At 38.1% G+C, this 18,961-nt stretch overlaps 1 protein-coding gene across 3 annotated transcripts in view; it reads right to left on the reverse strand.

Annotated features, from left to right (window-relative positions):
• Window positions 1–18,961, reverse strand: part of ptprz1a (protein tyrosine phosphatase receptor type Z1a) — a 70,411-nt gene that overhangs the window by 26,379 nt on the left and 25,071 nt on the right. For 2 of the 3 annotated variants that reach the window (XM_065292019.2, XM_065292017.2), the window contains exons 3-12: window positions 14,406–14,585; window positions 14,085–14,236; window positions 13,902–13,997; window positions 13,022–13,088; window positions 11,164–11,321; window positions 8,582–8,732; window positions 5,999–6,183; window positions 5,761–5,887; window positions 2,834–2,871; window positions 728–2,738 (exon numbers count right to left, since the gene is read on the reverse strand). In XM_065292019.2, coding sequence (XP_065148091.1) covers window positions 728–2,738; window positions 2,834–2,871; window positions 5,761–5,887; window positions 5,999–6,183; window positions 8,582–8,732; window positions 11,164–11,321; window positions 13,022–13,088; window positions 13,902–13,997; window positions 14,085–14,236; window positions 14,406–14,585 — 3,165 coding nt within the window. The remainder of the gene's footprint in view (window positions 1–727; window positions 2,739–2,833; window positions 2,872–5,760; window positions 5,888–5,998; window positions 6,184–8,581; window positions 8,733–11,163; window positions 11,322–13,021; window positions 13,089–13,901; window positions 13,998–14,084; window positions 14,237–14,405; window positions 14,586–18,961) is intronic. The other variant, XM_065292018.2, reaches the window with a different exon arrangement.

Here is an 18,961-nt window from a genome sequence, read left to right on the forward strand (position 1 = left end):
TGGTACTGGTATGCTGGTGACCACCAGCTAAACCAGCACAATTCCCATGCTGGTTTGATGTTGGTTTTTTCAGCATGTAATGTAAAGGCAGCCGGATGTTATAGCAAAATAAGCCCCTTCAGTGTGATACAAGACCCTGCGCTTTGTGTCGGGTCCTGATTACACTGAAAGCTTATTTCTACGGCTGCTAATACATTATCCCTTAAATAAAGTGCATTGTTTGTGTTCAACTGAAGAAACTAAGTAACATATAAATCTAGGATGGCTTGACTGTGAGTAAATTATGAAATAAATTTGTATATATGGGTGAACTATTCATTTTAGCTGGTTGTGTTGGACTGCTGGTATGTTTCTGATGTGATGTGATGTGAATGTGCAAGGGTTTGTAATAAATCACAAATACAACATGCAACATTTATCACAAAGGACTAGGGATTACACAAGTATCATGATGATGGTAGATTTCTGTTTATGATGATGGTACTTTAGTAGCACATTTTTAAGGCTTAGTAGAAAAAGTTAGCCTTAAGTTAAAAGCTGTGGTGTGTGTTAAGGTAGGACCCCGTCATGAGCTTTTCAAACCTTACCTTTTCCATTTTACTAACAACTAAAGGACACTATATGAGCTTCAAGTTGACATTCACACTGGAAATTCAGATTTGAGACACTCCAGCAATCTTCACCGAGCGTCACTATGCACGGCTAAATTCACAGTTAAGAGTTTTACCTTCCACCAGATCCTCCTCTGAGTTTCTTCCTGTTCGCTCTTGGATACTGAAGTCTGAGGATGTCTCAATATCAGTAAGGCTATCACTCGATCCGCTTTCTTCCTCTACACCTTCTCGTACAGTCCAAGATGGGCGCAAGGTGACCCTAAACTCAGTTGCTTCGTTCTCACCCTCAAAGTAGAAGGATGAGGAATGCTCCTCGTTCCCATCGTTCGGTGCCTCTGTAGGTAAAGCAGTGGGGATGTACAGAGCGATAATCTCATCTCCTGAAGCTGAGTTCTGACCCGAATCTAAATCCAAAGGCCAACCAGAGGCACTGCTATCCAATTGCCCATCTGCTGATTGTGTCGGCATGGTGCTGGATTCTGAATTCTTAGAGGCAGGTGCAATAGTTGGCCGCACTGGAGGAGCAAACAAAATCTTGGATTCAGGAGTTGAGGTGGGTGCGATAGTTGGCGGCACTGGAGGAGCAAACAAAATCTTGGATTCAGGAGTAGAGGTGGGTGCGATAGTTTGCGGCATTGGAGGAGTAGGCATGATGCTTGATTGTGAGGTAAATGTGGGAGCAATGGTTTGAGGCTTAGGTGCGCCTTGAAACTGTCCGACTGTGCTTTTTGCAAAGGCGCTAGCAGATACACTATGGTCACTAAAGGGCTTGGTGTGAGAAAGAGAAGAAGACAACATAGCATCCATGTATGTGTCACTGCACAGAGGAGTGCCGGTGCTGGACAGTAATAGACTAGAAAGGTCATTTGAGAGACCACCACAAGGGGGCAGCACCCTGGTAGAGGAGGGCAGCAAGAAGTTAGAAGCATGCAAAGAAATTTTACTCGAGGTGTGTGACGCACCACCACCTTCTGGATCTGAATCCCTAATGCTACCTGAGAGAGAAACGGTCGAGTCAAGGGTCGTCATCATCTGAGAGTAGTCGCCAGAGACTGGTACTGAAGGTTGGATATATTTCGGATAGCTCAGTGGGAAGACCGTATTTGAAGAATCGGGGGAACTTTGAAGGTCGTGTTCAGAACTTGGCTGCATCAAGAACACAGTACCAGTTGCTTCTGGTAATATTTGGAGGGGAACAGTTCTGCTACATTGAGGGTCAGTTGAGACGGACCCAGATATAACATCATCATCTCCACCATCATCATCACAGCCACCACTAAAGACAGGCTCCATGTCCAAAACAGACATGGATCCAAAGGGGTTCAGGGTTGGGTAGGAAGGGGAAGGGGTGACAGACTGTGCGCCACCACCAGACATCAGGGGGAAAACAGTGTACGGGACGACCCGGTCAGGGACGGGTTTGGACTCAGACAACACACTGCTTGGGGAATGGGAGGAGATGGGACTAGCATGCACGTTGGACAGGGGTACAGAGGGGGCGTAGGAGGTGCTCTCACCATTATAGACCAGCGAGGTTGTCTGCGACAGAACAGTGCTGAAAGCAGAAGTTGGAATAAGCAAGCTAGGAGATGAAGGCTGTAGAGTGACCTCCAAAGGTATGGAAGACGAGGACGCCGAATCGATTGGGATTTCATTGGCATACTCCTTTGGGGCTATGGTCACTGAACTCCCTCCGTAGCTGTCCAAATCGATAACAGGTGGAGCGACTAACTCAACCTCTGTAATGTTTACTGAAGCTGATGTTACATTTATTTCAGATGTAAGATTTGTTATGGTGGACCCTGTGAATGTGCTGCTTCTATTATCGGACACATCTGAAACATTGATGTGTACATCTGCGGTGGTTATGGGTGGGGTAGGGGTAAGTTGGTCTGTATATATGGTAGTAGGTTCCTCTGTATATGCCACTAGGGCATGGTGATTCATCTGGGAGTCATCTGGGATTTGTCTTTCATACGTTGTTGGTGTTGTTTTAACATCAAAGACTGGATGGGTGGGTCTCTCTGTTGCAGTAATTGTTGGATGGACTGCGGTTGTTTGGACAGGATATAGATGCTGATTTGAGTCAGGTCTGACCAAAATTGGATTGGTGCGATAGTTTTCCTAAAAAGCAGAGAGGGATAGACAGAAAAAAAAATTAGTTTGGATGTAGACAAAATTTGTTCAACTATACACAAAAGAAACATTGCTTTATTTACCTCATCATAGTTATATGATTCATAGTTGTAGTCTGCTTCTGAAAATAAGCCAAACATAAGAGTTAAAACATCGGATGACCAAAAAACTCACATCTGAAGGCTCAATTATGGTCCATTTTTTATGCGTATGCGAGGGTCCGTATTTTTGAAACCCTGCAAACATTGTATGCATAGGTCACACATGCGCCTACAGGAGAATGTAGTATGTAGCATAGAAGATGCATTGCATTTTGTCACAATGCACATGCGTTGAACGTCTGCGTATATACGTACGAGTAAAATAAACTATGCTTTGCAATGCTGTGTGCTCGCGTACACATAAAAACAGACTATACTCCATGCTTAAGCTGTGGGAAAGTACGTTTTAACATATTATGTAACATTACAATCTAGTAATATTATGTTCTGTTATTATGTGATGAACAGACACCTGGTGCAGTGGCAATATTTGGTTAAAAATGTAATTTATAAAATTTTAAATAGACATACATTACATACAGTAAAACACACAAAAACACACATCCAATGTACACTTGAAAACCAATCCTTGTATATAACTCCATCCCTACTGACTGAAGAAACTAGTTTGAAAGTTTTCAATGTGTACTATCACAAGCACATGGCTTGATGGAAACTGGGCTGGGATTCTTTGTCAAAATGTTGCCATTGGGAATTGAGAAGGAAGGAGAACTCAACCACGCCACCGAATAGGACCCTACATCAGGTCATGCATATACTATAGAAACAATCTCTATAGACCCCTTCACGGTTCACGTCACAGGCGGTTCCCACTGCGGATGTCGGGGTCAGAAAAGTAATTACAGCAGATTGAGTTGCGTGTTATCCGGTATTGTAAAAATGCCTACTTACGTCGTGGGCTCTGAAAATCGCGCCAGGTCTTCCGTTAAGTTTTCGCGATTCATGCAAAATCTCAAAAACAAAAAAATACAACATCTGCGGCTGCAAGCTATTAACGTGCAGACTGGAACAATACAAATATCAAAGAGGCTTGTGATTGTAGTGCTCACTTCATTTGAGGTAAGTCATCATTTTTCAGCCCTGTTAGATTAAATTTTAAAGCCTCGATTGTATGAACAGTTTGACCCCATGCTGCGCGCGCACCCGATAGTCATTCAATGTTTACAAACCTTGAAGGGGTCTATATGTTGTTTTTGAGAACACACAAAATTAAATAATTTTAATACACACCAGGAGAGTTTGATCACCTTCATGCACTATTGGCTCCCGGCACACACAATAGAGAGAGAGAATTTATAATATTGTGTAGGATCTTACCTGTCGTATGGGTCAAACTCAATGACAACAAATGGAGAAACCCCCCAAGATTTTGTAATATCGACAAGATCGGTTTGTGAAGCATGAAAATATTAAGAGTAGAGGTAGAAATGTATGATTCTACAGTATAATATGGGTCAGAAGCTACAGATTGCCTTTCAAGGTTGTTATTGAACAAAATGAGCTTCATGATCATTCAACTGATATAAACCTAACCCACTTATGTTTATATACTTTAAAGACAGAAATGTGTCGTGGCAATGTGTGACAATTGTAACATGTATCCATTGGCACTGAAATATGATTCCAGGGGTTTTCAACGAGACATATTTGTTTATTATACAGTAAATCAGTAAGCAACATACAGATGTCCCAACATTAAAATGTGAATTAGCAGTGAATTAACAAGCCAAGAAATCTGCTGTGAGCTGGATATCGCAAAAACACAAAAACATGCACTTCTTCAAAAAAAGACAAGTCAGAGCATATGTTTGGTATACATGTGCAATTGAAAATTGCAAGGAAATATCAAATACAAAGAGTAAGGACATAGAGATAAAAAAAATAAGTACATAAAATCTTTCAACAAGAAGAAAAGCATGAAAAACACCCAGAACTAAAATCTGGAAATGTTAAACGAAAGTCAGTTCACTTGAGAATCAAGATAAACTAAAGACTGAAACAATGCAGGAGTGTTTGTCCACAGTGATGGAACATATGTATTTTTAAGTGTGTTATAAGTATTTAAAGGGACACTCCACTTTTTTTGGAAAATATGCTCATTTTCCAGCACCCTTAGAGGTAAACATTTGATTTTTACCGTTTTGGAATCCATTCAGCTGATCTCCGGGTCTGACAGTTCCACTTTTAGCATAGCTTAGCATAATCCATTAAATCTGAATAGACCATTAGCATTGCGGTAAAAAATAACCAAAGAGTTTCAATATATTTTTCCTATTTAAAATTTGACTCTTCTGTAGTTACATCGTGTACTAAGACTGACGAACGTTAAACTAAAAGTTGTGATTTTCTAGGCAGATATGGCTAGGAACTATACTCTCATTCTAGCGTTATAATCAAGGACTTTGCTGCCGTAACATGGCTGCAGCAGGCACAGCTATTAAAAGTTACCAAGGGGACGATTTTCCGTCAGTGCGTATTATAATCGGTCTTAATAGCGTCGGTCTTAGTACACAATGTAACTACAGAAGAGTCGAGTTTTAAACTCTTTGGTTATTTTTGAGCGTGATGCTAATGGTCTAATCAGATTCTATGGATTATGCTAAGCTATGCTTAAAGTGGTACCGACAGACCCGGAGATCAGCTGAATGTATTCCATCAAATGTTTAACTCTAGGGGAGCTGGAAAGTGAGCTTATTTTCAAAAAAAGTTGAGTGTCCCTTTAAGTTTTCGATTAAAACAAAATAAATTGATTATTTGCAAAAGAAAGCCGTTTATTTATGTTGTTGCTGTTTAAATCTGTTTTTTTTAAGTCAGTTGGTTTGCAAAGGAACTCCCTACAGTCAAAATCATTTGGCGTTTGTATTAAATTTGCACCAAATATATTGTGGGACAAGTTTTTGTGACTCATTCTCCATGGATGCGAAGGTGGCGGGTGCGATCATTCTTACCAGGATCATCCAGGGGCATGTCAACCGTCATCTGATCGCTCACTCGGCCATACAGACCGTTGGTGCACACAGCAACCACCTGGACCATGTAACTTGTGTTAGCCAGCAGGTCCTGAATGATCGCCCCCTGTTGGTAAAAACAAACAACACTGCATTGATGGCAATACATTTTAAATATTGAAATGGTTTGAATCTTTACATGACAGCATTTCGATGAAAATCACTCATGATTATTTACCACATCCTGGTCTCCGTCAGTCAGATACTCTCGGGCAGATTCGTCATCCCCTTTGGCCGGCCGGTAGGTGACGGAGTATCTTTCTATACTCGAGTCATAAACAGCCCGCGGCCTTTCCCAGATCACAAGCATACTGGTGTTATTCTGAGGGTTGACCTGAATATTCTCCGGCTCAGAACTGCAAACTACAAAAACATTACATTATATTACTATACTATTAAAAAATGCGGACAAAACTATTTGCCACTATAGGCTATTTCTCTGATTGGATATCCAGAGCAGAAACAGAAATTAACCAGTGCAAAAGACACACCCCAAATTAACAGGGGCAAAGAATGCACTGTAAAAATTCCTTGTTGCACTTACATTTTTACATTTAATCAACTTGAATTTAAAATTAATTTCAACTTTCTTAGTGAGTTTCTTTAAATTAGAAAAATAAAGTAAAAATTACCTTAAGTTATTTCAACTTTATTTATTATAACTTTTACACTGTAAAAAATGCAGCCTAAAGTTAAAGCAACTTGGTTAAGTCAATTCAACCTACTTTTTTAAATTCTGACTATGAAAAGTTGACATAACTTATAAAAACAAGTTTAAAATGTTTAACTTAATTTGTTAAGTTAAAGTAACAAAAATATAGGGTGATTTTTTTCTCTCTTCACTAGTCAAAATAGTTAAAAATGAATTGTAATTACAAATTGATTACCTTAAAAATTTAAGTGCAACAAATCTTTACATAGCAAATTTATTTTATTCAGATTTGTTTAATAATAATTGTTTTTAGGGTTAATCTAGTTATGTGTTTAAACACTGGTTTCAATTCAGAAATGTAAAATTCAATTTAAAAAAATACACATTCTTTAATAAAAAAATAAATAAAAAAACTGGTGTGGCCACACGTCATCATTTCTTATTAAAAGGTTAAAAACTGTAAATTTCCTTTTGTTGGGGTGGTACCCTCAAAGGTAAATTTTTTAACTTTTATGGTATACAAACTGTAGGGGTACAAAACATTTAATTGTACCTTTAAAGCTAAACAATAGGTCTTTAAGGTATACAGTAATGTCCCCAAAAAGGTATAACATTGTATTATGTTTAGTATACATGTAAAGGTACAAAACAGAACCTTAAGGTACACTGAAAAATGATTAATTCAATTTACTCAGTTTTTTAAGGTAAATGGTTGCAATCAATTTATTTAAGCTACATTTAAACAAAAAAATATATATAGAAAAAAACTACTTTTGTTTTTAATTGCAGCTTAAATAAATTTATTGCAACCACTTACCTTAACAAATTTAGTGAATTGAATGAATAATTTTTTTCAGTGTATCACTCTAAAAGGTACAGTTTTAAACCTTTTTTTTTTCGACAGTGTATAGGGTCATAAGTTTTTAACACAAGGGGGCAGAGAGCAAACACAGATGAAATGATCTGTATAAATTACAATAGTCCAAATAACATGTCAATGCAAATCTTAATCAAATGTAATAATTGCTAATAAAACATAACATAAAATATGTCTAGAAAAAAACTACCAGCATCACATACTGGATGCATTCAGGTTTTTTTCTTATTTGCAAAACTTTTTATATAATTACACTTGACAAAGTCATCAATGTTGTCAAAAAGTGTATTCGGTGTAAGAATACAAAATATGAACTGAATTCAAGTGAAAGAGGCAACCAGAGAGACAAACAGTTGCCTAGCAACACAAAAGTGCTTTGAAATGTGATCGAGAGAGAAAGCGAGAGAGAAAGAAAGAAAGGGATCAAACTGTAGTAAGTAAACATTGTTATCAATGTCTGCACAGTGATGTTGAGGTTAAGTGACTTGGCTGGTTTGTCTGGCTGCTTTAACTTTTTGTTTTGCTACAGTTTTCCATAACAGAGATGCCCATCAAAATCAACTGAACTCACATGCAGTAGCTGCACTGAAATCAATAAAGCAAACTGATCTTGGCACTTAAATCTTTATTTAACAAACAGCAGTAGCACGTTTAAAGTGTCCACAGGTTCAAATTAAATCCTACTCAGTCGGTTTTTACAAAGTATAAATGCAACATAAATATAATACAGTAAATACAAGCTCCCAGACATTGATCTGAAAAACAGGACTTTTCCATTGCTGATGGCCACTGTTAACACAGCTGCCACGTGCTAGAATTGCCAGCAGGCCCTGTAGCGCGATCAAAAATTAGGGCATTGACGTTTTAACAATGATCTGTTATAGCTAAAACTCAGTTGATAAAACCAATTGGCTATTACATTCCTTCCTACTGTAATTATATTGTGAAATTTATACATTACATTTATACATTAGTGTAAATTTATACATTAATAGTCATAAAAGTGTTGTGAACGGCTAAAAATGGGCCAAATGTCTGCACACAGCAAGTAGGAAAAGGCCTGGAGGGGCGTACCGCATATAAAAATAGAAACCTTATTTAATTGAGAAGCAGTTGTGTGGGATTAAAATCCTTTTGGAGGCTAATTGGATTTGTGACCCTCCAACCGCCTGCATGATTTGAAACCTTTACACTACAATGCAAGAAACCAGACTCATACGTAAAGTACATACCAGGTGTGTGGACCTCCTCAACACCAGTGTAGGATGAGAAGACCTTTCCCATAAACTGCTCCTGCTGTTCTCTGAAGTTATTCTGCAGGTAGTCCATAAGCATTACATATCCAGCCTGCTGCATGGTCATGACCTCACAGAACATCTCCAGCTGTAGATACATGAACATACAATCAAACATCATTATTCACATTTAGGAATAAAATCTTCAATGAAATCAAAGTTGACGTTTTTTGGTCTTTAGTATCTAAAATAACTACAAATGTGTTCGTCTGAAAAATGATGGACATATGCATCTCGGACGGCTTCGGGGGGAGTAAATCATGGGTTTAATATCATTTTTGGCCGAACTATACCTTTAATATTAATATAATATATATCTACAAACTAGTGTGCTGAACAATACTGACAACATTTCCATTTAGATTATATAAGCATTTAAAGGGCCCATATTATGCAAAATCCACTTTAAAAGGTGTTTGGACATAAATGTGTGTTGACTGTATGTAAACGCAAATACCCTAAAATGAAAAATATCCACCCACTCCTCCACTTTTGATCTCTATTAAACCAAAGCAGTCTTATTAGACATGCCATTTTGATTATCTTGTTAATGTGATGTCACACAAACAAAGTCCCGCCCACAGCCACTGACTGACTGGTTAATTTCACCTAAAAGCTTTTCTAAATGTGTTTGTTAGGACGTTGTAGCACTTATGCGACTGTATTCAAATGAATCAGATCTATTTTTAACCGAAAGCAGTACCTCATTTGCATTTAAAGGCGGGGTGCATGATTTTTGAAAAACGCTTTGGAAAAGGGAGTCAGGCTGACTACCAAAACACATTTGTAGCCAATCAGCAGTAAGGTGCGTGTCTACTAACCGACATCGTTGCCTGGATTGTGGATGTGTGGGGCGGGTCTTTCAAAAAAAGGTCCAGATTCTATTGGGGTAGGGCCGTGTTTGTTTAGGTGATTTCAAATGTCAACATTGGCTTTCAGAGATCATGCATCCCACCTTTAAAGGTACATACATGAAAACAGCACTTTTTGTTCCAACCCAAATAGGATTTTGGACATGCCCTGTGCATTGCCCACATTGACTGTAAAAAAGATGGACGACGCGACATCGCTTTCTTCCATTGTAATGAATTAAAGTCAAAAATGCCCGACCATGGGTGCTGCCATGTTACGTAAAAAGTCACTTTGGAGCCAAGGCATGCACAGAAGGAATCGTCCATGGAGCCACAGGCAGAGCCGCGTTATCAAACTTCCGCCAAAACGCTCGCGCCCAATTCAACCACGCCAATCGCAACGAAACGCCCCGTTTTTTAAGCACCAAATTACTCGCTAAAAGGAAACTTCGCACAAAAATGAACAATTGAACATATAACAGCATAACAACCACTACCCTAAAGGACCAAAACCGTCTTTCGGAAAATTTTATTGGAAGTGTAAATTATTTTTTTATTTAGAGCAGAGTCCTGTTCGTTTGCATGAAGAGGGCGCTTGTACTGCAGCCAGCCACCAGGGGGCGATCAAAGAACCAGAGATGTACAAGGCTTACCCGATTGCCCACTGACATATATCAGTGCCAGTGTTTTGTCTCAAGATGCACACCAGTATTCTTTTTGTAGTTATGTTTGTAAAAACTACTTAAATGTCCTAATATAACTAAGGCCTTGTCCTGGATTTATCTAAACCCTGTCCACATGGCCCCATTAAAATATTATTACATTATCAGTCTTAGACCTGGGCTTACCAAATGATCACTACAGTCAATAAAGTTTAGTGTTTATTACACAGTTATTAGAAAACTTCAAACACAAATATACACAATGTAACCGAGTGGTGAGACATTCCCTATTGTGTACAAACTTCAAAGTTGCTCTTTTCTAATGTTCATGAGTCACTTCATACTGTGACTTTATCAGGCGTGGGTTTGTTACCTTACGGTAAAACTCCTGTTTTCATCAGATGTTTCAACTTTGGCTTGTAATGACTTGACAGTCACTTGAGGGCAACTGGCCCGGAATGAATGAGACACATTACAAAGGAAGTATTAAAGCATTTACAGTCTTTTATGTGACGTGTAACCCTACACTTAATCATTTAATGACAGCTTGCTTTTGAATGTGTGGCATCTAAAATCAAAATAATGAAAATTTGTTTTATCTTCTCTTATTTAAAACTTTATGTCATTTATGGGATAGGGATGTCAAATCAAATGTAAAGGTAATGAATACAGAAAACACAAAAGAAATTTAACGGATCGATCCAAACAAAAAAAAACACTTTGGAATGTTAATTGCACGTTCATGTTTGGGCGCGTGCTAATTGTTTTCCTTTCTTTAGTGTTTTTGTCACGGTGTCGATGTTACGCAACAGAAGTCGACTGACGCTACTGTTTATGACCGACGCCAAAGTCAAAGCCTTTCAGGAATACAATAAATGAAATTCCTTTGGTCTTCCACAACAACAAAGAACATCAACCATTTGATGTAACCTCATATTGACCGTATAACCATAACCACTGCACCAAAAAAATGCTTGCTGGTCAGTGCTTTAGAAAAGTGTTATACCTGAACATCTGAGATGGCCACAGTGTTTTTAAAGACAATCCATTCGACAGTCTCCGAGCAGGGTGGGGTGGTGAGAGAGCCGTTATAGGTGAAGTATTTCTCGGTAGAGTTAGGCAGGAGTCCCTGAAGGGTGAACTGAGAGACAGAGCCACTCTTTCCTGACCAGACGAAACAGAAGAGGCAAATATTAAATGATAAATTCATTATTTGAAAGCTTTTGGAGCTTTTTCCTGTCCCATTTAATATAGTTTTATTATTTATGTATTAAAGGCGGGGTGCACGATTTTTGAGAAACGCTTTGGAGTCGGCCGAGTACCAAAACACACGTGTAGCCAATCAACAGTAAGGGGCGTGTCTACTAACCAACATCGTTGCTTGGGTTGCGTATGTGTGGGGCGGGTCTCTCAAAAGACGGTCCAGATTATATTGGGGTGCGTGTTTGTTTAGGTGACTTCAAATGTCAACATTGGCTTTCAGAGATCATTCACCCCGCCTTTAAGTAAACCTAAACCTTAACTGTACAAAGCTTCTTGCTCTTATTATTGGCATTAAAGGGATAGTTCACCCAAAAATAAAAATTCTTTCATCATTTACTCACCCTCATGATGTTACAAACCTGTATAAATTTCTTTGTTCTGATGACCACAAAAGAAGATTATTTGAGGAATGTTTGAAACCAAACCAATCGCAACTTTTACATTTCTGTCGGTCTTTGTACATGATTTAACTACAAAAGAGTCAAGTTTTAAATAGGAAAAATATCCAAACTCTTTGGTACTTTTTTGGCGCGATGCTAACGGTCTAATCAGATTCAATGGATTTTGCTAAGCTATGCTAAAAGTGTTAGCGTTAGACCCGGAGATCAGCTGAATGGATTCCAAAATGGTAAGAATCAAATGTTTAACTATAGGATAGCTGGAAAACGAGCATATTTTCAAAAAAAAGTGGAATGTCCCTTTAAAGCTGCTTTGAAACAATCTAACAATCGTGAAAAGCGCTATATAAATAAAGTTGAATTAAAATAAATTTTGGGTGAACTATCCATTTAAACGGCAGAAATTTGTAATTTATAATGTTATTGATGTTACACTGACATACAATGTATCCTATGTTTATACACCATAATTAACTCTTTCACCTCCATTGACGAGATATCTCGTAAATTAAAAGAAAACACTTCCCCGCCAATGACGAGATTTTCCGTCTTTCCGCAATACCGCTATTATCCACCTTCTGCAACTTTTTAAACCCGGAAGTATTGCCCTATGGCAAGCGGCTGCATGTCCGTGTCTGTTTTAAAGATCGCTCTGAATGGGATCTCTATGAAAAGTCCGTCACAAAAATTTAATTATCTCTTATAATAATATTTATTTATCTCTTAATTATCTTTGCTTTTTGCTCAAAATGTGGTGTTTTTGCAGGAACCTACCCATATTCAAAAGCTGATTACAAAAGAACCACTGAAGGTAGGATGAAACAGTTTTTTTTGTTTGAAAGCAGAGGGTCTGTTCTTTCATTTGCTATATTGTATGTTTATATATTTAAAGAAGAACATTTTCTGTAAGGCATAAAACTTTGGTGAAAATCATGAAAACGCTGGCGCTGGCGGTGAAAGAGTTAAGCAATTAGCTTCTTAGCCAAACAACAGCAGACTTAAATTGGCCAATCAGTACGCAGCTTGTTTACATAAAGTTGCCTTAAAGGTACAGTATGATTAATAATGGCAGAAATGGTGGATATTGGTCACTACATTACGACTATTTAGGATGCCAAGAATCTTGATGAACATTAAACAGTTTTTGGGGGGTAAAGCCATTATTGTATGTAGAATATGAAATAAAGATAAGATTGATCGTACCATAACGCCTCACACTGTTGACTGCATCAATGATGGCATAGTAATTTTCATTATCTTCAATACTTGTCTGTAAAAAACAGATAAAAACAAAGAAAATAAGAACTGATTTGAATGACACTGTAACTAAATACATTATGCTTTAATACCTGTCACTTTATGAGAAACTGTATATAGCTTTTTAAGGCACATACACCCTTTTAAACCTTAATCCATGTCTATCTGAGCCATAATCCCAATGTTTACTAGAAAAAAAGATTGTGTGCTTAAAAAAGATTTACAAGACCACTAGGACAAACCTAAGTCTTTTAGTCTTTGTGGCAGAATAATAACCACTCAAAACACACATATCCCACCATCTTATAGGTGAAAAGCCAGCTAAAGACATTTTTTGTACATTAAATCATCCTACATAACGTAAAGGACATTCTGTAAAAAAATACTCTTGATATCTTTAATATTGACTGAGTAAAATCATGTCAAATATTGAAATAATTGATTTTAGCCTGTAGACAGAGGCACATTTAAAACTGCCCGAATACATGTTCATACAAGTATCACATTCAGCCGTGCACTGCGATATTACACAACATACAAATACACAAATGTTTGCACACACAAAACACTAGAACGTCCTCAACCCAAAAAAAGTTATATTATGAAAGTGCAGCAATCACGATGTGGTTATGTTGTTAATCTTAAACATCGGCACAACCTTGCAAAGCTGAGGATTTCTGAATCAGTTCCCTGCCACAGGCTAAATGCCGGGTAACGGTGCGGTGAGATGTTTTAAGGAGTGCTAAGGCTGTGTGAGATGACAACAAGACCCACTACACAAACACGAGAATCATCAGACTCTTTCAGGACCAATGGCACCACCAACCTCAAACAGGACGGCCACTGCGGTGATCTTTCCTCCGTCTCGGAGGGCCTCGTCGAGGTCATGGAAAACATCTGCTTCATAACAGTATATCTGCATCTGTGCCACACAAACAACATCTGAGAAACATTAAAATCATATTACTAAGCTATAAAGACTTGATATTGAATGTACAGACTCTTGTACCTCCAAGGGGAACTTCTCCCCATTGATGCTGTGCTCTGATCCGTCTGAGGAGGCATTGCACAGGCCCCAGTGGAAAGTGATGCGGCCCACTTTAAACTTGGACCTCAGGCCTCCTCCACTAATGTAAAATTCTCCGCCAACATCAATGGCCACTGGAAATAAACAATAAGTTACAGAAATTTTTATTTTGAACATGAACAACAAGTGTTAGCAGTGCAAAAGGTCATGGGTTCAATCCCGAGGGGAACACGCATACTGAGCTTGTAATGCACTGTAAGTTGCTTTGGATAAAACCGTCTCCCAAATATGTAAATATCTCACCAGTTTTCCCATCATTCTTCACTGTAGTGAAGTCTGATGTTAACTCCTCCCAGCCTTCTAATCTCAGTTTCTGGAACTGAACTTTGACCTGCGTCAGGCTTTCCTCGATGTTGATGGGTGACTGTTTGGCATTGTTGCATGATGGGTATTTCTTTGCCCAGTTGTTTTGGTTTAGAGTTCCTGAGAAAAAATATAGTTTTGATTATTACAGAATAATCTGTATTTCAAATAACACACTGTTAAAAAAGAGATACACACATGTGCATTATTAAGAGTGCTATGTAGCCTATAGTACAGTAGTTTGCTAGTCTGAGTCTTTTCTTTAGATGTCCCAGTGGCACAAAAACAACATGGATGAACCAGATCACCAGCAGTTCTAGGTCACAGTCATTAGCATATCAATAGTTGTATTAACACCCCCAGCAGTTATAAACATTACGGTACAGTACAGCTGAATATAGCAGGACATAGTTTAATACAATAAATGGCATAAAAGGAAATAAAGGGATATCTAAGGCTCCAAAGGAAGCGCCAAAATCTGGGTTTACTGTGGTAAAATAAATGTAATGACTAAGTCTCATATCTAAATTTGATATTAAGATGATCGGAGTTTGGTGTGCACATTTCACATTGATTTAACAGGGTCATATTATGAGATTTATTTTAAGATGTAAAATAAATCTTTGGTGTCCACAGAGTGCGTATGTGAAGTTTTAGCTCAAAATACCCCAAAGATTATTAATTATAGCATGTTAAAAATGGCAAAATTGTGCCATTTTGGGTGTGTCTTTTAAAGGGGACAGAGAATAAAAAAACATTTTTAACTTGTCTTTGTTGAATAATGGTAGTGTACCCACATTCACAAACATACAAAAAGTGCTAGAACATGCTAAACATCTCAGTCTCATAGAAATTCCTCTTTTAGAAATGTCAGCCAGAAAACGGCCCAATCTGAAAAACTGATGCTTATGACATCACAGGCATCTCACTGCCCCTCCACTTTAAAATAATTGGCAACATTTTTTGAGTGGCAGCAAAGTCCGCCAATCAGTAATGAGATTGCAAGTTAAGCCAGTAGGGGGAGCCAAATAGGTGCAAAACCACTTGTTTAAAATCCCCCACCCTAATAGAGCTATCTGAGAGAGGTTTTTAGGAAGCTTTTAAGGCATTACAGACCCAAACAAAAATTTTTTGTCTACATGTCACATCACAGAACAAGGATAAATACCCCGTTCAATCATTCTATGTCACCTTTAAATGCAAATGAGTGGATGAAATGCAAACACTGATTGGAGTGATGGTGGTTTGTTGAAATTGAAACTCAATTGTTCTGTCAATTATTTTTCTCTTTCTCTCTGCACTTAAAGGAGCATTTCACCCGTAGAAACATTAATCTTTATTAAAAGTGTGTTATATTTGTAGGTGAAATGTAACATACATTTAGAATTTTGTGCCTATTTGACCGAGAAAAGGGGTGTTTGTAGTCTCACTCCCTCAACAAAGACATTGGACTTCCTTCTTTCAATGATGCAAAATGATGATTTTTACATCATTGAAAGAAGGAAGTGCAACACTAAAATCGATATTTCTCCTGTCTCTGCGGCAACTGAGAAAATAATGCATGACTATTCAAAAACATGTCTGGGGTTCTAACTATACAAAGCTTAATGCAAATGGGTGAAGTGTCCCTTTAAAGCAACACTATGTAGTTTTTTTACCTTTAAATAATGTCTTTAAAATTATTTCAGTGATAGAACAACTTTTAACTGGACAAATTGTACTGTTGCTGCAACCTGAGCAACCTCCTAGCTGCTACAAGCACACTCTGAAAGTGGCGGTGGAGGGTAGAGCACACAGCCCCGCCCCTCCCCCTACCTGCAGAAGAGTGTCTGATACCAGGCACTGTTGCGCTTTTCAACCACATGGGGGAGCTGTAAGTCATTTTTACATGGAAACTACATAGTGTTGCTTTAATGGCAGTTCCATGGTTGGATAGTGCAGATTAAGGGGCGGTATTATTGTAATTGGCCTTGCTACCTACCTCACAAAATAGGCCAAATCTGAACGACCTAATTTCACATGATTGTAGAGAATGGTTTACCCAAACAAAGTTACTGGGTTGATCTCTTTCACTTTTTCAAGGTGGAAACACTGGGGACACAATTATAGCACTGTAACATGGAAAAAGTCAGATTTTCACGCTATGACCCCTTTAATATTTGATATGACCTGTGGCAATATTAAAGGTATCAAGGTTGTATTTAATCAGATTTTCTTTGCATTATGTAGGATGATTGTATGTACAAAACAGTAACAATATATGATGTGCAATAATGTGCAAAATTATACGGTGCAATATTGTGTCAATATTGACTACCCTTCGTGCTATTAGTATGCAAAAATGCAACATTCATAGATTCCTGTTTTATGCAATATTTAATAAAGCAATAAACCCCGAGAAGCAGTGGGTTACCAGTGCATTTTATAACAGCTAAGGGGCGTTGTTAGGCACGACGCGAAGCGGAGTGCCTAAAACCCCCTTAGCTGTTATAAAATGCACTGGTAACCCAACGCTTCAAGGGGTTTATTGCGTTTATAAAACGGTTACTTCATATGCATAACGTTAGCGGGATTTTATAAAATAAAACACAAATAAGTTGTAATTATATTAGTACAAATATTACTCTTCCGCCAAACAAAGTAGTTCCTCAGAATCAAGTGTGACTGAAACAGAGCGCAGTTCCAACCAACAGAGATGCAGCAAAGACACAATGAAAATATGATTTAAGACTGTGGTGTTTATTTTATAAATCACCATTTATCTAATTTATACATTAACATTTATATTGTGCTGTTGAAGTGATGATCAAATATGTTTGGAAGCATGCTAAACTCTTTCCCCGTCAGCGTTTTTTTTTTTAAGTTGCCACCCAGTTTTAGTTTAATGCCTTGCAGAAAAATTATCTTCTTAAATAAACATGAAATATCAAATGAAAGAACAGACCATCCGCTTTCAAACAAAAACAAACAAAAAATCTTTCATTCATCCTACCTTCATTGTTCTCTTATCACCTCTCAAATGTTTTAGCTAAAAGCGGAGATAATTCCATACTTGTGAAGAACTTTTGTAAGAGATCAGGTTGAGCCATCAGAACTTACACGCTGTGTTTTCAGTGTTGAGTGAATGCGTCAGTGTTTAAGTTGGGTAAGATCGCCACCCAGTGGATAAAAGCGGACGTATGAACTTGACTTATAAACTCCCCAGACAACGTTTTCTCTTTATCGTCGAGATGACTCAACAATATTTATTGACATTTATCTGGATATCGCCATTAAAGGTGCAATTTGTAAGATATTTGCAGTAAAATCTCCAAAAACCACTAGGCCAGTGTTATATATTTTGTCCAGCTGATTACTATCAATATCTGTAATGTTTTCAACTACTTGTAAATCATGAGAAAATTTCCATTCAAAACATTGACCCGGGGCAGTGCAGTCTCCTGTCAATGACGTTAATATCCATGTGACCCTTTGTCACCGCCTTTACTGACGTAAACCACATGACAACAGTGGTCGAGCTCGAACAAATAAAATGGCGGCCAAGGAATCAGCTGGAACACAAATTTAGTGAAAATAAACGTATATTTTCACTTTTTAAGCATTTTAATTGCATTTCTAGCGAGAAATTAGTATTGTAGTTTTCAAATATGTGATTAGTTATCACAAAGGCGCTCTCTGTTTATATTTCAAACACGCTGCCTTTGAAGTGCGTCGGAAAGCCTTTCTCTGAGCGGCCTTCAGGCCTCCGAGGCCGAAGTCATGGCCTCATGAGGCAGCAAGGCAACAAGTCCTCACTGCCTTGAGTTTTCGGACGCAGCGAGCCAGTGTCGTGGACAAATGCGGAACTATGCGATAGCGCCTGTCGGGCTACGCGCTTGCTTATGAACTTATGGATATCTCTGTACCGTCTGCCGCTGGTTGTGTCAGCTCCTGTAAGCGTACGGGCCAACCAAACGACCCAAGAAGAGTTTGGAACAAAACAAGGGAGGATCAATTTGTTGCATTATCTGGATGGAGAGAGCTTCACGACAACATTTAACTAGACCGAGATTCTGATCCTGCTTGTGTTTTACGCGATGGGTGAGTTGTTTTGATTCGTAACCCTTCAAAAAACGTATGCTATTATATTGATCACAACATTAGTGTGTAGATTGTAATCAGCGCGTCTTCCCGCGGACGATATGCACATCAAAGGTATTGTACAGCAATATAAATGGTCATTTTAAGACACTTCACAATAAGATTTGTACTGTCAATACATTATGTGAAAAATCATTGTAGATTGTAAGTTGAAAACTTAATTCTGTGCTGTGTTTACCATCGAATTTGGACTAATACTGTAATATCAATATGACTAACAATTTCGTTTTGAACATCACATATAAACTTACATAATGAAATAAACGATGTCATCAAACGCAACATTTATAAGACTTGATTACCTTACGTGATTTCTCGTTCGCGTCTGATTGATGGCCATCAGTGGTTGAGTTAAA

Source organism: Paramisgurnus dabryanus, chromosome 23 (assembly GCF_030506205.2).
Source record: "Paramisgurnus dabryanus chromosome 23, PD_genome_1.1, whole genome shotgun sequence".
NCBI classification, from domain to species: domain Eukaryota; kingdom Metazoa; phylum Chordata; class Actinopteri; order Cypriniformes; family Cobitidae; genus Paramisgurnus; species Paramisgurnus dabryanus.